Here is a 22,253-nt window from a genome sequence, read left to right on the forward strand (position 1 = left end):
ACTCACCTGAGGACAAAGATCAACGTGTGTGTGTGTGTGTGTGTGTGTGTGTGTGTGTGTGTGTGTGTGTGTGTAGACCATCTACAAGAAGAACGACACTGATAATTCAGGGACGATGAGCACTCCAGAGATGAGAGTGGCCTTCAAAGACGCAGGTCAGTTCTTCTTAGCAGTGTAATCTTTGTTAGCTTCTTCAGCAATATAAGCATCCAAAGTGGGATGAATGTCGTCTATAATAAAAACAAGAATAGTAATAATCTCACTGTATTGACTCTTATCCTCAGCCACTCTTGGGGGGGGGGGGGGGGAGAATCATTTCCCCTGTTGTGAATCATGGGGTACATCTCAAGTCTCTTAACTGCATCCCCATTTCCCTCACTTGCGTCCTTTCCTTGCGTCCTATTCCCTCCCACCAGGGATGCATGGAGGAAACCATGCGAGGAGAGAGGAATGAGGAAATATGTTTTAGGAGACATGAGACGTCCTTTCCTCAGAAGAATCACGTGAAGCGACGTCTGTTTCTGATGACGGAGGATCAGCTGATCAGCTGATCACAGCTGATCACAGCTGATCAGCTGATCTCAGCAGTCGGCTGTAACAGCTGGAGAGACTTTAGATAAGTTAGTGTCTGTTCACATGATCACTGTACTTAATAACAGTAACTAATAATATAATAACTAATAAAGACACACAGTGATCACCACTGTACTTAATAACAGTAACTAATAATATAATAACTAATAAAGACACACAGTGATCATCACTGTACTTAATAACAGTAACTAATAATATAATAACTAATAAAGACACACAGTGATCATCACTGTACTTAATAACAGTAACTAATAATATAATAACTAATAAAGACACACAGTGATCATCACTGTACTTAATAACAGTAACTAATAATATAATAACTAATAAAGACACACAGTGATCACCACTGTACTTAATAACAGTAACTAATAATATAATAACTAATAAAGACACACAGTGATCACCACTGTACTTAATAACAGCAACTAATAATATAATAACTAATAAAGACACACAGTGATCACCACTGTAGAGTGTTTCTCTCTGTAGTCTGTTAAACTGTGTTCTGTGTTCTGTTTATAAGCTCAGGATCCATTTCTACCGGCGGAATGCGATCATCTTATTGATGAATTATTTGCATCTGTACGTTTTGAAATTCAGATCGTGACGTCGATATTAAATAACCCAGAATATGATTATTGTTTCTCTTAAATGATAAAACTCATCAAACACTCAGGAATGATGTATAAAGTGTTTAGTCTCTCAGATCTCTCTGACTTTAATTGTATTCATAATAAAGTTATTGAGGGAAACATCAGATCATGAAAACACAAATCTATCTAATAAATGTAGAAAGTTGTTTGTGGTGCTTTTGTTGTTCAGACTACAATGAACATTTATTTAAACCAGATGTTGAATCACAAACCTCATCAAATATAAACTAGAGTTTAATCTGTGATCCGTCTTCACTCTGGTGTTAAACTCAGTCAGTCCGATCCGCTGCAGCGTCCAATCACATGACTGATGAACAATGAGGGGGCGTGTCGGCCGGTAAAAGACTTCCTGGAAGTCTGTTCTCGTGGGTCCGCCTCATGGCTCCCTCCTCTCCTCGATCCTCTGAGGATAAATAAGAGCTTTGGGACGATCATCAATATGGAGGAGCAGAACAACTTCCTGTTCAAGTGAGGAGAGAGGAAATGAGAATTAAGAGACTTGGGATGTACCCTTGGTGACTCACTAAGGAGGAAGTGGATGATTGTTTTCCTTCTTCTCCTTGTATACTTTCATCACAGAACTCATTCTGTTGAGGAAGAGGTTATTCTTCTTCTTGTTTCTCTCCTGTCATGTATCCTTTGTGTTTCTCTCTAAATTAATGTCATGACTGTATTCTGTGTTTTTTTGTTTTGTGTTTTCTGTGTTAGCTTCTTTAGTATTGTTAGTGTCTTAAGCTGTGTTAGCTCTCTTAGCTGTGCTAGCTTCATTAGCTGTGTTAGCTTCTTCAGCAGTGTTAGCTATGTTAACTGTGTTAGCTTATTTGGCTGTGTTAGCTTGTTTAGCTGTTAGCTATTTTAACGATGTTAGCTTATTTAGCAGTGAGCTATTTTAGCTGTGTTAGCTTCATTAGCAGTGTTAGCTTCTTTAGCTATCTTAGCTTATTTAGCTGTGTTAGCGTATTTAGCAGAAGAAGCAGTGTTGGCTTTGTTAGCAATGTTCACTTCATTAGCAGTGATAGCTTGATTAGCAGTATTAACAGTTCTAGCTTTGTTAGCAGTGTTATTTTCGTTAGCATTGTTAGTATCATTAGCTTTGTTAACAGTATCAGTTGTGTTAGCTTCTCTGGTAGCTTTAGCTTTGTTTATATTGTTATCAGTGGTAGCCTAGCTAGCTGCTAACCAAAGCTAACAGTAAATCATAGATAAAGTCATGATTTCATTGGGATTAAACTCGGTGAACACGTTATCGTAAGCTTCTTAATGTGCCCACGTTAGCGTTAGCATGATGACGGTGTGTTGTGGTCCTCCAGGCTTCACTCTCAACAACGCCATCTATCAACTGCTGGTGGCTCGCTACTCAGACCCCGACATGACCATCGACTTCGACAACTTTGTCGGCTGTCTGATGAGGTTGGAGATGATGTTCAGTGAGTCTTTCTCTACTTTAGACTACGACTCCCAGGGTGCATTTCAGTAAAACTTTCAAATTCTGTCACGGTGAGCTGATCTGAAGCTAAAGGTCGCGTGTTGAGGACACTGTCAGTTCTGGGTGAATTCAGTAACAGGGGCATCGGCATCATGGGTATTGTAGTCTTTAGACCTTGTATGCAAAAACCTGATCAAAACACAAGTGTAAATAATTTTTAAAATTGTTACATTTTAAAATGTATTTTATCTTATTCCCCCTGAGATGCTAGCTAGCTAACGTAGCCTAGCTAATGAGCTAACGTAGCTAGCTAACGTGTGCCTCCTTTTTCCTCAGAGATCTTTAAGAAGCTCGACGCCCATGACAGCGGCTCCATCGAGCTCGACTTCAAACAGGTAACACATTCAGGGTCTGAAGAGACCAGAACCAGGTCCAGAACCAGAATAAACCAGTTGACCCGGTCTCTCTCTGTCTTCCTCCTGCAGTGGTTAAACTTCGCGATGATCTGAGTCGTCAGAAGATCCTCTTCCTGTTCCTCCTAAAGTTTCATATACAGTCAATAAAGTTACCCACAATCCTTTGCTCTGTGACTCTTGTGTCTCTTCCTCCTATCAGCTCGTCTTCATCATGTAAATAAATGAACAAGAGAATATTAGTTATTAACTTCAAAACATTGTCTCCTTTAAATATAGTAAATAATTCAATATACATATCTAAACACTCATAATAAATAACAAAACACTAATAATCAAATACTCATAACAATAGCTTTGATCATTTCAAAAATATATATATATAAACTGAAGAGTTTAAATTTTTATGATGAAAATAAAATATATTTATTATTTTTAATCAAAACTATTGGAAGGAAGGAAGGAAATGTACTTTATGGGGAAATTTGTCTGAAAGGAAAACAGATTGGCCTGGATTAGAAGGTTCACATCTCAAAGTTTAATCCTGTATTTTAATAATCATTTTTAATAACGGGACTACTGGGTGCAGTACCGTCTCTGACCTGACTGTAATGTAATGGTGCAAAGGGGGGGAGCGCTGTTTCTCATCTCATCAGGAGGAAAACAAAAGAAAAGACTGCTGAAGACGTCACCGTGATGATGTCATCCCTCTGCGTGTTATTAGATGTTATAACAGACCGTACATTAATAAAATGTTTCATTATATTAATGTTCAGATTAGACTGTTAACATGACGGTGTTTGGTCTCTTTAACTTGATGATAACGGTGTAGCCCCGCCCCTCCCGTCGGGCGGGGCTCGGTCCTGCAGCAGAGCATCCAGTACTGCACAAGAGCTAGTACTACTAGTACAGCGACTAATACTGCTAGTACTGCACTGTGTGGACTGATCTTACTGTACTGCTGTGGAGACGGAGGACCGACACGGTGAGTGTGTTGTGCTGGTCTGTACTGGTCTCTGTGAGCGCGTGTTCACTGATCAGCTGTTTTCATTGATTTCAGGTGATTCATCAGAAACTGTTTTATGCTCTTTGTGAACCAATCGGAGGCGTCCTCTGTGTGTTGTGTTTATTTACATCCAGTTTACAGTCAAATGTGTAAATATTCACGAGGATGTTTTCTTACTGTGAAAGAATATTGTTTAGAAAAAATCTGTAAACTAACATTAAATAAGAAATAATAAGAGAATAAGGACAGACAGTCAAAGACAAATAAAATTAATCAAATGTTTCATAAATATTATTAAATATGAATTCCATGTAAATATATGAATAAAAACTGTCTCATTTCAGTCTCTTTAAAGTTCTAATATAACGATATTCATAACCAGTTAACAGACTCACAGAGGCCCCTGAGGGCCCCGCTATATAAAGTCATTAGTTTATTAATCAAACGTGGAATTATATCACAAGTTTGATAAATACTTCATAATTTAAAGGTTAAGAAAAAAGCCCAAAAAATCACTTGTTTCTGCTTCTTAAATGTGAATATTTGTTTCTTAATAAACTCAACAGTCTGATCCCAGTACCAGACTGACCAGTACCAGACCAGTACTAGTCTGGTACTGGTCTGGTCAGTCTGGTATTAGTCTGGTACTGGTCTCATCCTGGTCAGTCTGGTATTTTGGTGCCGCTCCAGGAAACACAGAGCTTTCAAAGTGCTGAGTCAGCTGCTCTCAGTCTGCCTCATTGATTATTAGACAGAGATGAGTTCAGTCGATCACACTGAAGATAGTTTATTATTATTCTGAGTCATCAATTCATTATTTACTTTGTGTAATTTACCTGAAAAGTTCATGAAAAAAAACGCAGCACTTTTAACAATTATCCTCCAAATGAAATATGAATAAATCATGGAAACTTTATTCTCCTCTACCTGTATGAGCTACCTGTGTGCAGGTGTTCTCATACCTGTGTGAGCTACCTGTGTTCAGGTGTTCTCTCTTGCTGTAACTCTGACTGGTCACCAGTATCCAATGGACTAACCAGACTTCTGTTTCCTGTCAGCTTCCTACGAGCCCATTGGACGGAGATCAGGTACAAACATCTCCATGTTTTTCTCTCTCGTCTGATGAAAAGTCTTCAATCTGTGAAACAAATGCTAACGTGCTAACATGCTGATAATGTTTACCATGTGTTAGCATGCTAAAATACTGATTCCATGTGTTAGCATGCTAGCATGGGAAATATTATCAGTATGTTAGCATGCCAACATACTGATACTATTTACCATGTGTTAGCATGGTAAACATTATCAGTATGTTAGCATGCTGATAATGTTTACCATGTGTTAGCATTAGCATTAGCTAACTGTTGATACATCGTTGGCCTGATGAAAAGTTACAATTCATCTCAATGGGAACATGAACAATGAACCAGTCCATCCCATAATAGTTTCTCTGATATGTTGTGGGTCAGGATGTTTGGAGGCGTGTCTGGGCGGATCCAGAAGGACCGGCAGAGGGCTGGTGGTCTTGGCTCGGTCCAGCAGGCCGTACTCTACCTGAACCAGGACTTCCATGCCCTGAAGGAGGACTGTCAGCAGAACGGATCCCTGTTCCAGGACCCAATGTTCCCCGCAGAACCGGCCTCACTGGGCTTCAAGGAGCTCGGACCGTTTACCGCCAAAACCAGAGGGGTGGAGTGGAAGAGACCGACGGTAATAACCCAAAACTGTAAAAAGGACTCATTGATCTCAATCTGAGGCCTGTGATTGGCTGAACCAGAAGCTGCTTACTGTTTGTGGCAGGAAGTGAAGACTCTGTTCAGACAGATAAATCAAACAGAACTGGACAGTGTCAGAAGAAGACAGTGAGTGTTTGGTAGAAAGCTTAACCCCAAAAATCAAGTGTGGAGCCACAGCTGGAAGATTTAGCATGTTAGCATGTTGATGTGTGTTTAGAGTGAATATAAAGTAGCACCGGGATCAATAAAGAAAGAGATGAACCAAGTGTGTGTGTGTGTGTATATGAGTGTAAGTGTGTGTGATAATAACTGATAATTAAAGAGACAATAACAGCAATGATGTAACGTTCGTCTCTGATTGGTTGTCTCAGGAGCTGACGGAGAACCCCCAGTTCATTGTGGGCGGAGCCACCAGGACGGACATCTGTCAGGGAGCGCTTGGTGAGTCCACTGGTCATGTGACCTCACACAGCGGGTCATGTGACCTCACACAGCGGGTCATGTGACCTCACACAGGCAGTCAGAAAGTAAACAAAGAGTTCAGTCTGTGTGTCCTCATCAAAGTATATAAATACTGTGTACATATATACACACATATGTTGTACAATATTGTTGTTGATTGTTTAATGTTATGCACCACCCGCCATGTCAAATTACTTGTATGTGTAACAACAAACGTTTCTGATTCTGATATATATACACATATGGTGGACATATAGTGTGTACATATATACAGTATATACACAAACATATACTGTATATAAAGTAGATATACACTGAACGATCTGCACCTGAAGGCAGCACTCAGTCCGTCAGGTCTGACCTTGTATTGATCAGTTTATTGATCAGTGAATGAAGACTCCATTAGCCGGAAACATTAGCAGCTTAATGTGGAAGCAGCTAATGTTGTTGTTAACGTTAGCGCTTAGCCTAGCATTAGCGTGTCCCCACAGACCATCAGAGTGTCTGTTCAGGATAATGGAGTCAGCTGATGTTCAGTTAACAAGTTAAAGCTTCCTGTTAAATGTTACTGACGGAAGCAGATGAAACGTCAGTGAAGACAGAAGATAGTTCAAGGTTGTGGAAGTGGGAGATGTGAAAGGTGGAAATGCAGAGTAATAGTGGAAAGCTGTTTTGACGTTAAGGCTTGAAGGTAGTTGTCTATACATTTGTATTAACTCTGATTCTGAAGGTAGTTGAAGTGTCTGTACATCTGTATTAACTCTGGTTCAGAAGGTAGGTGAAGTGTGTGTACATCTGTATTAACTCTGGTTCTGATGGTAGTTGAAGTGTATGTACATCTGTATTAACTCTGGTTCTGATGGTAGTTGAAGTGTCTGTACATCTGTATTAACTCTGGTTCAGAAGGTAGGTGAAGTGTGTGTACATCTGTATTAACTCTGGTTCTGATGGTAGTTGAAGTCTTCGTACATCTGTATTAACTCTGGTTCTGAAGGTAGTTGAAGTGTCTGTACATCTGTATTAACTCTGGTTCAGAAGGTAGGTGAAGTGTGTGTACATCTGTATTAACTCTGGTTCAGAAGGTAGGTGAAGTGTGTGTACATCTGTATTAACTCTGGTTCTGATGGTAGGTGAAGTGTGTGTACATCTGTATTAACTCTGGTTCTGATGGTAGTTGAAGTGTTTGTACATCTTTATTTACTCTGATTCTGAAGGTAGTTGAAGTGTTTGTACAGCTGTATTAACTCTGGTTGAGAAGGTAGTTGAAGTGTGTGTACATCTGTATTAACTCTGGTTCTGATGGTAGGTGAAGTGTGTGTACATCTGTATTAACTCTGGTTCTGATGGTAGGTGAAGTGTGTGTACATCTGTATTAACTCTGGTTCTGATGGTAGTTGAAGTGTTTGTACATCTTTATTTACTCTGATTCTGAAGGTAGTTGAAGTGTTTGTACATCTTTATTTACTCTGATTCTGAAGGTAGTTGAAGTGTTTGTACATCTGTATTAACTCTGGTTCAGAAGGTAGTTGAAGTGTCTGTACATCTGTATTTACTCTGATTCTGAAGATAGTTGAAGTGTACATCTGTACAAACCCTGGTCATTCTCCAGGAGACTGCTGGCTGCTCGCTGCTATCGGGTCTCTGACTCTGAACGACCGGCTGCTGCATCGCGTCGTTCCTCACGGTCAGAACTTCGACCGCGAATACGCCGGCATCTTCCACTTCCAGGTGAGAATCCACCTGTTCAGAGGCCACACCCACTCACCTGTTTGTACGTTCAAGCGGAACTTAGGAAGCTTGCGTTTTGGTAATGAAAAACAAGAGCGCGATGATTTAGAGACAGGTCAGCCACTAAACAGTCTTATATGACGTTTTATTCTCAGAAGACTGATCATTTATAGTGATTATCTGTTTCTGTTTGTCTCAGTTCTGGCAGTTTGGTGAGTGGGTGGACGTTGTGATCGACGACCGTCTGCCGGTCAAAGACGGAGAGCTGATGTTCGTCCACTCGGCTGAAGGCAGCGAGTTCTGGAGCGCCCTGCTGGAGAAGGCCTACGCCAAGTAAGACCTGAACCTGATCCAGATCTAACCCGATATAACCCTAAGACCTGAATCTCAACCGGCTGAGAAAAAGGTTTTAGACGGTCAGACTCTTGAATTCTGAGTAGTGTGTTGAGAGAAATCAGGTTCAGCTGCTCTGATGTTCTTTTTTTATCTGAAACTGTAAACTGTTTAATGACGCAAAAAACAATATATACTGAGTGTTTACTGAGTGTTTACTGAGTGTTTACTGAGTGTTTACTGTGTGTTTACTGAGTGTTTACTGAGTGTTTACTGAGTGTTTACTGAGTGTTTACTGTGTGTTTACTGAGTGTTTACTGAGTGTTTACTGTGTGTTTACTGAGTGTTTACTGAGTGTTTACTGAGTGTTTACTGAGTGTTTACTGAGTATTTACTGAGTGTTTACTGAGTGTTTACTGAGTGTTTACTGAGTGTTTACTGTGTGTTTACTGAGTGTTTACTGAGTGTTTACTGTGTGTTTACTGAGTGTTTACTGAGTGTTTACTGTGTGTTTACTGAGTGTTTACTGTGTGTTTACTGTGTGTTTACTGTGTGTTTACTGAGTGTTTACTGAGTGTTTACTGAGTGTTTACTGAGTGTTTACTGTGTGTTTACTGAGTGTTTACTGAGTGTTTACTGTGTGTTTTCTGAGTGTTTACTGAGTGTTTACTGAGTGTTTACTGTGTGTTTACTGAGTGTTTACTGTGTGTTTACTGAGTGTTTACTGAGTGTTTACTGTGTGTTTACTGAGTGTTTACTGAGTGTTTACTGAGTGTTTACTGTGTGTTTACTGAGTGTTTACTGAGTGTTTACTGTGTGTTTACTGTGTGTTTTCTGAGTGTTTACTGTGTGTTTACTGAGTGTTTACTGAGTGTTTACTGTGTGTTTACTGAGTGTTTACTGTGTGTTTACTGAGTGTTTACTGTGTGTTTTCTGAGTGTTTACTGTGTGTTTACTGTGTGTTTACTGAGTGTGTTTACTGAGTGTGTACTCAGTAAACATGTTTACTGAGTATTTACTGAGTGTTTACTGTGTGTTTACTGAGTGTTTACTGTGTGTTTACTGAGTGTTTACTGTGTGTTTACTGTGTGTTTACTGGGTGTTTACTGTGTGTTTACTGAGTGTTTACTGTGTGTTTACTGTGTGTTTACTGAGTGTTTACTGAGTATTTACTGTGTGTTTACTGAGTGTTTACTGTGTGTTTACTGAGTGTTTACTGTGTGTTTTCTGAGTGTTTACTGTGTGTTTACTGAGTATTTACTGTGTTTACTGTGTGTTTACTGAGTGTTTACTGAGTGTTTACTGGGTGTTTACTGTGTGTTTACTGTGTGTTTACTGAGTGTTTACTGTGTGTTTACTGAGTATTTACTGAGTGTTTACTGAGTGTTTACTGTGTGTTTACTGAGTGTTTACTGTGTGTTTACTGAGTGTTTACTGTGTGTTTACTGAGTATTTACTGTGTGTTTACTGTGTGTTTACTGAGTGTTTACTGAGTGTTTACTGAGTGTTTACTGAGTATTTACTGAGTGTTTACTGTGTGTTTACTGAGTGTTTACTGAGTGTTTACTGTGTGTTTACTGAGTGTTTACTGTGTGTTTACTGTGTGTTTACTGTGTGTTTACTGTGTGTTTACTGAGTGTTTACTGTGTGTTTACTGAGTGTTTACTGTGTGTTTACTGAGTGTTTACTGTGTGTTTACTGAGTATTTACTGTGTGTTTACTGAGTATTTACTGAGTGTTTACTGAGTGTTTACTGTGTGTTTACTGTGTGTTTACTGAGTATTTACTGTGTGTTTACTGAGTATTTACTGTGTGTTTACTGTGTGTTTACTGAGTATTTACTGTGTGTTTACTGTGTGTTTACTGTGTGTTTACTGGGTGTCTACTGTGTGTTTACTGTGTGTTTACTGAGTGTTTACTGTGTGTTTACTGAGTGTTTACTGTGTGTTTACTGAGTGTTTACTGTGTGTTTACTGAGTGTTTACTGAGTGTTTACTGTGTGTTTACTGAGTGTTTACTGTGCGTTTACTGTGTGTTTACTGAGTGTTTACTGTGTGTTTACTGTGTGTTTACTGAGTATTTACTGTGTGTTTACTGTGTGTTTACTGAGTGTTTACTGAGTGTTTACTGGGTGTTTACTGGGTGTTTACTGTGTGTTTACTGTGTGTTTACTGAGTATTTACTGTGTGTTTACTGAGTGTTTACTGTGTGTTTACTGTGTGTTTACTGTGTGTTTACTGAGTGTTTACTGGGTGTTTACTGGGTGTTTACTGAGTGTTTACTGTGTGTTTACTGTGTGTTTACTGAGTGTTTACTCTGTGTTTACTGAGTATTTACTGGGTGTTTACTGAGTGTTTACTGTGTGTTTACTGAGTGTTTACTGTGTGTTTACTGTGTGTTTTCTGAGTGTTTACTGTGTGTTTACTGAGTATTTACTGTGTGTTTACTGTGTGTTTACTGGGTGTTTTCTGGGTGTTTTCTGGGTGTTTTCAGGCTGAATGGGTCGTACGAGGCGTTGTCCGGAGGCAGCACTACTGAGGGTTTCGAGGACTTTACCGGCGGAGTGTCTGAGATGTACGAGCTGAAGAAAGCTCCCAAAGATCTTCATCGTATCATCAGTAAAGCTTTAGAGAGAGAATCACTGCTGGGCTGCTCCATAGACGTCAGTCACACTAAGAAATCATTGATATCTTGATATCTTGGTATTTATCTTTTCAGATTGGGACGGATTTGATGACGACTGCTTTGAGATTGGTTTCAAACTCATCACTGTGTGCAGGATGCTGCATTAGTTTATTGGATATATATATATATATATATATATATATATATATATATATACAGTATATATATATATATATACAGGTTTGTACTACGGCCCTCTGGCCCTGGAATGACCTGCAGACTAGACTCAATGTAGACCCCCTCATCTCTGACCAGTTTTAACCAAAAGTTAACAGACGTTTTTAGCACAAACAAATGATCTGTAACAATGTTGTCATGTCTTAAAGCCTTTTTGTCTATATGTGCAATACACTTTGTTTCTACTCTGTAATGTTTTGTGTTAAAAGACGTTGAAGCCACGTTTCATTTTGCTGCCTTTTTGGCCAAATCGCCATCGGAATAAAAGAGATTTTATCTGGTTAAATACAAGTTGAATTCCAATAAAAAGAAAAAGATCTTCTCCAGGGATGGCGCTCTACTTCAGTGTTCAGGAGGAATCAGCGGTTCTGTGTGTTACTCGTCTCCTCAGATCACCAGTTCTTTGGACATGGAGGCGGTGACCTTCAAGAAGCTGGTGAAAGGCCACGCCTACTCTGTGACCGGACTCCGACAGGTGAGCTCACCTTCGTCACATCAACACCGACCCGGCATCCAGGATCCGGTCTTTGTGTCGGACCTTTGGATGTTTGTCTTCCCGTCTCTCTGCAGGTGGACTACCGAGGCCGGCGGGAGCGTCTGATCCGGATCAGGAACCCCTGGGGTCAGGTGGAGTGGACCGGAGCCTGGAGCGACAGGTCAGTGCTTTCAAACTGTTTCTAGGACCGAACGGGTCGTCTGTGTTTTTAATCCTAACCACGCATTTGTGTTTCAGCTCCTCAGAGTGGAGCTCCGTTGACTCTGCAGAGAAAGACGAGCTGCTCTGTAAGATGGAGGACGGAGAGTTCTGGTAGGTTTGGAGTGTGAACGACGGTGGATTTGTACAGGATGAAGACGGTAAAATGTCCGTCTGTCTGTTAGGATGTCTTTCCAGGAGTTTCTGCGTCAGTTCTCCCGACTGGAGATCTGTAATCTGACCCCGGACGCTCTCAGCCAGGACTCCACCAGGTTCTGGACCACTACAATGTTTGAGGGCGGCTGGAGGAGAGGAAGCACCGCCGGAGGCTGCAGGAACCATGCCAGTGAGGACGTTCATAATGAGCCTTTATTAACCATTAGTTATGGACTCTAGCCCTATCTGTAGGCCTCTGCTCGAGAATTGCATACCCATGCTAAAGAGAGTGTAGATCTCTAACTACAAGGTCTATTTCAGGGGTCTTCAACTAAAATTCCAAAAGGTCCAGATTGAGAAAATCTCCTCCTATATATTTATATATATATTCATATTCAAGAAGTCTAGTAGTGGTAACAACGTATCTGTGTAGTCAACAACTGTCAAATCAAATAAAGAAAGTACACATCAATTATATAATTATATTTTAACAAATTATTATTCTCAATTTTCAAATTTAACTGGATGGATTATAAATAATACATAAATAAATGTTCTTCTCATTTCAAGTACAATAATGTCTGGATTAAAGAATAACTGACATAACAGACAGCTTTTGAAGAATGTGCATCTTAAAATAAAGGAATTCATTTTAGAAACATTCATTTCACTGAATTGTCCTGCAGCTTTAAATTCAGTTCATTCAGGTGTGAAGTGATGTCAATCAAAAAGCCACAATATTATATTTTTGTCATCTAAAGAGATAAATCAGTGAGCAGGACTTTATGTGTGGTTATTAACACTTGTTTCAGCTCTATCCTCTCTGTAACATCACTGGTCAGTGAATTAACGTGTTCGATTCTGATCATTTTGGGCTCTGAGGTTTATTTTCTGTGTCTTCATGTAGATGTGAGTTGATACGTTTGTTCAAGAGAGTTGTGCTTTGCCTCGTAGTGTCGCTTCAGTTGCCGCTTTTATCAATCGTTACGGTTTCTGAACATATGAGACATGCTGGATTTAACTGCCTGTGGGGAGAATTAACATAGAAGAGTCTGTTCATTCATGCTTGTAAATTATATTCTCTCTGAACACGTTTCTCTATTTGGAGAACGTCATGTGAGATCACTTCTCTGATCGGCGCAATATTCCTGCTCTTCTTTCTGTTTCCTCGTCTCTCCCCCGTGTGTCACGGTGTGAAAACCTCGCTCAGTCAGGAAACGTGTCAGAATACTCATTGGCTGAGCTGCATCACGTGATGTCATTTACACCGCATTGTTCGGTGTGACCTGCACCGCTGAAAAAGTACCGTAACGTCTGAATAAAGTGCGCCGGTTGAAGTACGAACTCGCTGCCTAATATGTGTGATTCCAAACTATCGACTTTAGGTCCTGGGTCCGGATGCAACTGCGTCTGGGTCCGCCAGTTGGAGACCCCTGGTCTAATTGAATAATGTTGATGGTATAATAACACTTGTGAGATTTGCTCAGATGTGTAAATGTTACTGGTTAATACTAAATGAAGATGGAACACAGCTGAAATTGAACATTTTCAGGTTCGCCTGAAAAAAAAGCACTTTTATTGATATTATTTTTTGAAATAATGCAGCTGAAAGCCAAAAAACTCTCCCAAATCATAGCACAACACGTCAGCAGTCCCACAAAAAAAGATTTGTCTGGGATAAAGTGAAGAATAAAAACGTTATAGAGGTTTTAGTACGGAGAGGTCAGGCGAGGTCAAGCAAAATTGTCATTTGGGAACCATCTGTTCCATCGGTTCCATTGTACTTTTATATACTATATAACTATATATTTCACTTGTTTTATCACTAATAGTGTTCAATACAGCAGTTTGGCATCATTTTGAGCTCTCATATCTCTCCTCCGTGGATTTTTCTCGTCTCTGTCTGTGTCTATCGAGACCTTTCCAGGCCTGTGATTGGTGGATTTCAGCATGTGACACCTTGTTCAATGCGGAAGAGACTCAGGAATGCAGTAGGCGGGTTCTTGCGTAGATTAACATACTTTTTAGCCACTACAAATCCAAAACCGTGCCGCGCCACCCCCGAGCGTAAAATAATTCGCCGAACAGTAAAATGACGACCATTTCGTCATACTTGCACCCAAAAGCGCAATTTTCTCACAGAGACACGAAGGAACACGACTGAAACGGATTACCGTCAATTTCCTGCGTTTTTCTTCCAGAAAATCATCTCACGGTGCGATGTGTTTAAATGAGTTTACTGTGGAGCGGTTTGTTGTTCGTTGGCTTTCTGGCTGTAACTTTTTAATGGTTTCACGGAGGAATTTGGAAGATATGAGTGGATTCGCTGTCGAATCCTCATGCTTTCTGATCTATGCATCGGCCATGTTAGCGGCCAGCTTTGTGTTGGTGTCTGCACGACGCCCCCAAAGTTGGGGGCGTCGTGTATAAAAGGTTGATTAATAAAGACCTGAGTTATTCATACAATGACAGTAGTAAGGAGAATAATGATGGAGCCAGCCCTAACTATAAACCTGAACCAGCCCTAACTATGAACCTGAACCGGCCCTAACTATGAACCTGAACCGGCCCTAACTATAAACCTGAACCAGTCCTAACTATAAAGCTGAACCAGTCCTAACAATGAACCTGAACCAGCCCTAACTATAAACCTGAACCAGTCCTAACTATAAACCTGAACCAGTCCTAACAATGAACCTGAACCAGCCCTAACTATAAACCTGAACCAGTCCTAACTATAAAGCTGAACCAGCCCTAACTATAAACCTGAACCAGTCCTAACTATAAACCTGAACCAGCCCTAACTATAAACCTGAACCAGCCCTAACTATAAACCTGAACCAGCCCTAACTATAAACCTGAACCAGTCCTAACTATAAACCTGAACCAGCCCTAACTATAAACCTGAACCAGCCCTAACTATAAACCTGAACCAGCCATAACTATAAACCTGAACCAGCCCTAACTATAAACCTGAACCAGTCCTAACTATAAACCTGAACCAGCCCTAACTATAAACCTGAACCGGCCCTAACTATAAACCTGAACCGGCCCTAACTATAAACCTGAACCGGCCCTAACTATAAACCTGAACCGGCCCTAACTATAAACCTGAACCAGTCCTAACTATAAACCTGAGCCGGCCCTAACTATAAACCTGAACCGGCCCTAACTATAAACCTGAGCCGGCCCTAACTATAAACCTGAACCGGCCCTAACTATAAACCTGAGCCGGCCCTAACTATAAACCTGAGCCGGCCCTAACTATAAACCTGAACCGGCCCTAACTATAAACCTGAATCGGCCCTAACTATAAACCTGAACCAGCCCTAACTATAGACCTGAACCAGCCCTAACTATAGACCTGAACCAGCCCTAACTATAGACCTGAACCAGCCCTAACTATAGACCTGAACCAGCCCTAACTATAAACCTGAACCAGCCCTAACTATAAACCTGAGCCAGCCCTAACTATAAACCTGAACCAGCCCTAACTATAGACCTGAACCAGCCCTAACTATAGACCTGAACCAGCCCTAACTAGAAACCTGAGCCGGCCCTAACTATAAACCTGAACCGGCCCTAACTATAAACCTGAACCAGCCCTAACTATAAACCTGAACCAGCCCTAACTATAAACCTGATCCAGCCCTAACTATAAACCTGATCCAGCCCTAACTATAAACCTGAACCAGCCCTAACTATAAACCTGAACCAGCCCTAACTATAAACCTGAACCAGCCCTAACTATAGACCTGAACCAGCCCTAACTAGAAACCTGAACCAGCCCTAACTATAGACCTGAACCAGCCCTAACTATAAACCTGAACCAGCCCTAACTATAAACCTGAACCAGTCCTAACTATAAACCTGAACCAGCCCTAACTATAAACCTGAACCAGCCCTAACTAGAAACCTGAACCAGCCCTAACTATAGACCTGAACCAGCCCTAACTATAAACCTGAACCAGCCCTAACTATAAACCTGAACCAGCCCTAACTAGAAACCTGAACCAGCCCTAACTATAGACCTGAACCAGCCCTAACTATAAACCTGAACCAGCCCTAACTATAAACCTGAACCAGTCCTAACTAGAAACCTGAGCCGGCCCTAACTAGAAACCTGAACCAGCCCTAACTATAAACCTGAACCAGCCCTAACTATAGACCTGAACCAGCCCTAACTAGAAACCTGAACCAGCCCTAACTATAGACCTGAACCAGCCCTAACTAGAAACCTGAACCAGCCCTAACTAGAAACCTGAACCAGCCCTAACTAGAAACCTGAGCCGGCCCTAACTAGAAACCTGAGCCAGCCCTAACTATAAACCTGAACCAGCCCTAACTAGAAACCTGAACCAGTCCTAACTATAAACCTGAACCAGGTCGAACTATAAATGCAATGCTGAAACACTGGAATGTCCGTTTTGAATAGAACGTTCACTGCACCGTTCAGACACAATGTTGTTTACTAAACATCTACAAACACAATAGGCAAGGCAAGTTTATTTGTATCGCACATTTCAACAACAAGGTAATTCAAAGTGCTTCACATAAAACCATTAAAAGCATCAAAACATAAGGCAAAAGAAAAGGAGATTTAAAACAATTAAGAACATTCATTGCATTAAAACATAAAAAAAAAAAAAACAGTGTAAGAAATAAAATGCAGTAGTAAAATGCAGAAATGCAGGAAATTGATGAATATATTAATTGAATGTGGTTCAATTAAAGGCAGCAGCAAACAGAAAAGTCTTCAAACTTGATTTAAATGAGCTGAGGGTCTCAGCAGACCTGCAGCTTTCTGGACTTTGTTCCAGATATGTGGAGCAGAACAACTGAATGCTGCTTCTCCATGTTTAGTTCTGACTGACACAAAGTATTCTCGGCCCTTCAATAACGATTATACATAATATATTATACATTCTATATATTTGTACCACAGTTTAAATACAGTTAAAGTGCCCAAAGATGAGACAGCTTGCTTTTGTTCTGCGCCTGAACCCAGCTAGGGTTTGATGTGTACACATTCCACCATTCTTTGCTGATGAAAACTACATATCCCATGATGCCTCCCTGCAGACACGTTCTGGATCAACCCTCAGTACAAGATCTCTCTGCTGGAGGAGGACGACGAGCCCGAGGACGACGAGGCGTCCTGCAGCTTCCTGGTGGCTCTGATGCAGAAAGACCGCCGACGCTTCCGCCGCCATGGCCAGGACGTCCACACCATCGGCTTTGCCGTCTACGAGGTCAAACACAGCTCTATTCTCTAGCTGCTGTGCTATCAACAGTACACAGTTTATATATTTATATTTATATAATATTATATTCTATACTATTCAAATGTAAACATTTGTCGACAGCCCAAACAGTAACCACCTTAAACATACTAGAAATGTCCTCAGACACCCTAACAAGTTAACCATTATTATTATGTTATTGTTAACATTTTAAACCCCATGATGACCACCTACCAACCACCCTGAACCCTTTAGTAACTACATGAGAATTGTTTAGCAACCAGCTAATGATGCGTTAGCACCCTGATTAGGACGTTAGCATGCCATCAGAGACGATCACTCTGTTTTGTGACTTTTCTTCTTTGTCCCCCCCCTCACAGATCCCTGAGGAGGTGAGTCAGAACACATAAAAGCTTTTATTCAAAACACTCAGTTTATCGACTCTAAGCGTGCGTCTGTCCGGCAGCACCGCGGCTGTCCCAGCGTCCACATGAAGAAGGACTTCTTCCTGCGTCACTCCTCCTGTGCTCGATCTGAGACCTTCATCAACCTGCGAGAGGTGAGCGCTAGGCTCCGCCTCCCGCCGGGCGAGTACCTGATCGTCCCCTCCACCTTCGAACCCTCGAAGGAGGCCGATTTCATCCTGAGGGTGTTTACGGAGAAACAGTCGGAGACCGAGTGAGTCCTCGTGATTCCAGTGATTTGTTAAATATTGATTATGGATGAAGTGACGCTGTCTTGATCTCTGCAGGGAGATGGACGACGACGTGGTGGCCAACTTTGAAGAAGAGGTGAGGAATGATGTCTTTCTTTAAATCACATTCGAAAACATTTACTTCTCAACTTATAAAAGAAAATGATCTTCTTCTTCCTATTCATGAATCATCGGCTCCTCTTCATCATTTACTCTCTGTAGAATCAAAACAAACGTTTATGTTAATTTGTAGCATTTTGTTTCAGCTCTTTTCAATTCAAGTTTGAACTTCTTGTGGTTGAATTTTCATTTCGATACAAATGATGCAAATCATCTGTTTATATAAAAGTAAAAGTCTGTTTTTTATACATTGAACATATATTTTATAACGGTAATAACTAAACTGTTATAACATATATGTTATCACGGTAATAACTAAACTAAACTGTTATAACATATATTTTATAACGGTGATAACGAAACTAAACTGTTCTAACATATATTTTATAACGGTGATAACTAAACTAAACTGTTATAACATATATTTTATAACGGTGACAACTAAACTAAACTCTTATAACATATATTTTATAACAGTAATAACTAAACTAAACTGTTATAACATAGATTTTATAACAGTAATAACTATACCAAACTGTTATAACATATATTTTATAACAGTAATAACTAAACTAAACTGTTATAACATATATTTTATAACAGTAATAACTAAACTAAACTGTTATAACATATATTTTATAACAGTAATAACTAAACTAAACTGTTTGCTGGCTTTGTGTCATGATAACCTTTTACCTTGCTGCTGTTCTTCTTCTCTGCAGAAGGAAATCTCAGCGGACGACGTCGACGACTCCTTCAGGTCCATGTTCGCTCAGCTGTCTGGAGACGTGAGTTTCTGGATAATAATAACAAATGAAACATTATGAAACACATAATGTTTATATCAACGTGTTTCCTCTCATCAGAACATGGAGATCTCAGTCAGAGAGCTCAGGACCATCCTCAACCGGGTCGTGTCCAAACGTAAGTTCTGATGCTTCTGATGTTGAAATGTTCTGACTGTTTCACGTCACTTCTTCTTCTGTGGTTGTTTACAGACAGAGATCTTCAGACTGATGGTTTCAGCATGGAGTCCTGCAGAGCCATGGTCGGCCTTATGGACGTATCCTCCGTCTGCTGGTTCTGTTTGTTCTGGTGCTGGTTCTGCTTGTTATTGCTGTTTATTTTTGTTCAAGCCCAACAGGTTAAGAAGGAAGTCTATAAACTGAGAATTAGTTTCTCAGCAGAAATAATCAATATTTGGGTTTAATGGTTAACGTCCTTAAATGATTGTAAATCCTTAAAAGTGTCCTTTATTTGAAACAGGTTTATATTTATTTCATAAGTGCATTTTGTCATATTGAGTTTTAAACCTTTATTTTCTGATCTGCTGTTAATTCAAACTCAATGCTTCTGTCCACTTCCTGTATTCATTTCAAATTAAAAGCCCCTCAGCATTTCAGCAGAGAGGAACCTCTTCATTTCCTAACAAGGCTTTTATTTTGAAACATTTGTTCAGTCTTCTTCACTTCTTCTTCTTGACTCAAGCTCAGAAAGACGGCAGCGCTCGACTTGGTCTGCTGGAGTTCCAGGTTCTGTGGAACAAGATCAGGAAGTGGCTGGTGAGGTCAGAGGAGGAACGTTTGAGGAGAACGTGGAACCAAAACATGAGGAACCTGTGTTAGAACATAAAGTATATCCTTATAAAGACCACAACTCCCAGGGTGCATTTCACGAACACATACCCTACGATGACATGTTTCTGTAGTCCAACAGGAAGTCGTCATGTTTCTGTAGTCCAACAGGAAGTCATCAAGTTTACAAGCGAACAAACACGTGTTTGTTCGCTAACGCTAGTGCTAACGTCAGCTAACAAACACGTTATCTTGTGACACTGCAGGGAATCTTCCGAGAGTTCGATCTGGATAAATCCGGATGCATGAGCTCCTACGAGATGCGTCTGGCGCTGGAAAACGGCGGTAAGTTCTCGTCACTCGTCGTTAAACGGTCAGTTTCTGTGAACTAACCCTCTGAGCTCTGTGTGTCCTCAGGATTCACGCTGAACAACAAGCTGTATCAGATGCTGGTTGCTCGATACGGCGACAACGAGATCATCGACTTCGACAACTTCACCTGCTGCCTCGTCAAGCTGGAGGCCATGTTCAGTAAGTCACTCTGCTGCTGCCTTCAGGGCCCTCTGTTCACTCCGCAGCTGCCTTCAGGGCCCTCTGTTCACTCCGCTGCTGCCTTCAGGGCCCTCTGTTCACTCCGCTGCTGCCTTCAGGGCCCTCTGTTCACTCAGTTGCTGCTGCCTTCAGGGCCCTCTGTTCACTCCGCAGCTGCCTTCAGGGCCCTCTGTTCACTCCGCTGCTGCCTTCAGGGCCCTCTGTTCACTCCGCTGCTGCCTTCAGGGCCCTCTGTTCACTCAGTTGCTGCTGCCTTCAGGGCCCTCTGTTCACTCTGCTGCTGCTGCCTTCAGGGCTCTCTAATACTGTGGTATTAGTACTTTTACTAATACTGTAAAATACTTTGAATACTTTCAGCATTAAAAGTACTAAAACTGTGGTATTAGTACTTTTACTGCAGTAAAACATCAGAGTACTGACTCTTGGTTTGTACAGCATGACCTGAACTGTGTTTCTTCTTCTGTGGTGTTTTTTAGAGGCGTTCAAGGAGCTCGACAGGGACGGGACCGGAAGTGTAGAACTGAACATCAGCGAGGTTTGTGTGATAAAACATGAAGTATGTCAATGACATCATTGTACCTGAAATACCCATGTATTTAAGCCCTGAGCAGGGTCTGCAGGCCATCACCTCAGTATTTTAGTCTGTGTATTATATATAATACAATAACATACCAGTGTGTGTAAATATATAAATATGCATTTCATTTAGTGTGTTTATATTCTCTGATGCTGTGACGTTGTCTGTCCTCAGTGGCTCTATGTGACCATGTGTGGATGAAGAGCTGCAGTCACAAGAACACGACGACCGCACTACTACTACTAGCTATAGTACTACTACCACATCAGTACTACACTATCACAGTACTGATCCCTCTCCTGCTGCTTCATGTATGAACTGACAACATAAACATTATGACGTCTATATATGTATAATGTATTTCTGCCTCCATCTCACCTGAGAACCTGCTCTGGGCCTGTGAGTCAGAGTTCTGGGTTTATTCCCCTAGAAACATTGGAGGCGTTCAGGCTCAGCTCGGTCAAACCACGGCTGGATGTTTTCTCTCATTAAAGTACAGAAAGGAAACAAAACCACCGACTCTGTCTGATTTAAACGCGTCTGTGAATCTTTAGTTCACTTTTATCGTGTTTTTATGTTGTATTTTCATATTTTATTTCAACAGAATCCCTGAAAAGAACGAGACAAAGATGTCTAATGTGTTAATATGAATTATATTTATTATAATAATCAGTTTAAAGTCCACAAACACAAGCCTCTGATTCTACAGCACCAGGGCTCCGACGGTCTGATCCGGATCAGTCCTGGTTCTCCCGGGCCTCCCTTCCCTCCAGCGGGCCCAACAGCACGGCCTGGGCCTCCAGCAGCGTGGTGTCGGTGTTGGCCCCCAGGAACCGGGCGGTGAGCTCCAGGTCCTGCAGCCGCAGACGGACCCTGCTGCCCGACTGCAGCTTCTCTCCGTCGGCCGGTCGTCGACACACGCAGTGGAACTTCCCTCCGAAGTCGACATACAGGTCGTCGTGGACCACGTGGACGATTCTCCCGACCACCACCTTGTCTCTGGCCGGTCCCATCTGGACCAGCGGAGACCTCCGGAGCAGCGAGGAGAAGCTCTGCTCTTGTCCGGAGGAGGAGACGCTGCCGCCGGCCACAGAGCTCTCCGCCTCCCGTCGGAGCTCCGACTGCAGGTCGAAGGCTGCGGAGAACCCGGATGTGGGTCTTCTGTCCGAGGAGTCTGAGCTGAAGGAGGTTCTGGAGAACCTGAGGGGGGTGAACCGGTGTCCACACCTGAAGCTGGAAACAACCTTCCTCAGGGCCGACATGTTGTCACAACACCAGTGGAGCCAGAACACCGTGACTTCGGTGTAGAAGGCCGCTCACAGCGCCACCCGGTGGGTCCCGGTACTGCAGCTTTATTTATAAGAAGAACTAAGACAACCCTTTATTAGTCCCGCAGCGGGGACATTTACAGGATGACAGCAGCGTAC

At 41.5% G+C, this 22,253-nt stretch overlaps 4 protein-coding genes across 5 annotated transcripts in view; 3 read left to right on the forward strand and 1 right to left on the reverse strand.

Moving 5' to 3' along the window:
* LOC306784930 (calpain-2 catalytic subunit-like) overlaps positions 1-3,258 on the forward strand; it is a 29,645-nt gene extending 26,387 nt beyond the window's left edge. For both annotated transcript variants that reach the window (XM_079279130.1, XM_079279131.1), the window contains exons 18-21: positions 77-155; positions 2,561-2,677; positions 3,013-3,071; positions 3,162-3,258. In XM_079279130.1, coding sequence (XP_079135256.1) covers positions 77-155; positions 2,561-2,677; positions 3,013-3,071; positions 3,162-3,185 — 279 coding nt within the window. In that variant the 3' untranslated portion in view covers positions 3,186-3,258. The remainder of the gene's footprint in view (positions 1-76; positions 156-2,560; positions 2,678-3,012; positions 3,072-3,161) is intronic.
* Positions 3,259-4,004: 746 nt separating this feature from the next.
* LOC306784934 (calpain-1 catalytic subunit-like) lies at positions 4,005-21,328 on the forward strand. Its single transcript, XM_079279134.1, has 23 exons — positions 4,005-4,074; positions 5,154-5,183; positions 5,565-5,805; positions 6,203-6,272; positions 7,903-8,021; positions 8,221-8,354; positions 10,848-11,016; positions 11,608-11,691; positions 11,787-11,872; positions 11,950-12,024; positions 12,096-12,256; positions 17,149-17,318; positions 17,690-17,701; positions 17,776-17,987; positions 18,061-18,100; positions 18,846-18,911; positions 18,990-19,047; positions 19,122-19,186; positions 19,617-19,685; positions 19,964-20,042; positions 20,115-20,228; positions 20,726-20,784; positions 21,001-21,328. The coding sequence occupies exons 3-23, from the start codon at positions 5,566-5,568 to the stop codon at positions 21,025-21,027; spliced, it is 2,109 nt and encodes a 702-aa protein (XP_079135260.1). The 5' UTR covers positions 4,005-4,074; positions 5,154-5,183; position 5,565; the 3' UTR covers positions 21,028-21,328.
* A 138-nt stretch (positions 21,329-21,466) lies between these two features.
* On the reverse strand, positions 21,467-22,151 carry mrps28 (mitochondrial ribosomal protein S28). The gene has a single exon (XM_079279133.1). The coding sequence runs from the start codon at positions 22,086-22,088 to the stop codon at positions 21,564-21,566; it is 525 nt and encodes a 174-aa protein (XP_079135259.1). The 5' UTR covers positions 22,089-22,151; the 3' UTR covers positions 21,467-21,563.
* Positions 22,052-22,253, forward strand: part of sde2 (SDE2 telomere maintenance homolog (S. pombe)) — a 7,123-nt gene continuing 6,921 nt past the window's right edge. Inside the window, exon 1 of the mRNA XM_079279132.1 lies at positions 22,052-22,157. The gene's annotated coding sequence lies outside the window, so the exon portion shown is untranslated. The remainder of the gene's footprint in view (positions 22,158-22,253) is intronic.

The sequence above is a fragment of the Melanostigma gelatinosum genome, assembly GCF_949748355.1.
Source record: "Melanostigma gelatinosum genome assembly, chromosome: 11".
NCBI lineage: Eukaryota > Metazoa > Chordata > Actinopteri > Perciformes > Zoarcidae > Melanostigma > Melanostigma gelatinosum.

Coding starts and splice junctions, on each gene's coding strand:
- mrps28 (XM_079279133.1), bottom strand. CDS start 22,088: ATGTCGGCCCTGAGGAAGGTTGTTTCCAGCTTCAGGTGTGGACACCGG.
- LOC306784934 (XM_079279134.1), top strand. CDS start 5,566: ATGTTTGGAGGCGTGTCTGGGCGGATCCAGAAGGACCGGCAGAGGGCT. Junction 18,912..18,989: donor TCGCTCAGCTGTCTGGAGAC/GTGAGTTTCTGG, acceptor TCCTCTCATCAG/AACATGGAGATCTCAGTCAG. Junction 20,229..20,725: donor CAAGCTGGAGGCCATGTTCA/GTAAGTCACTCT, acceptor GGTGTTTTTTAG/AGGCGTTCAAGGAGCTCGAC.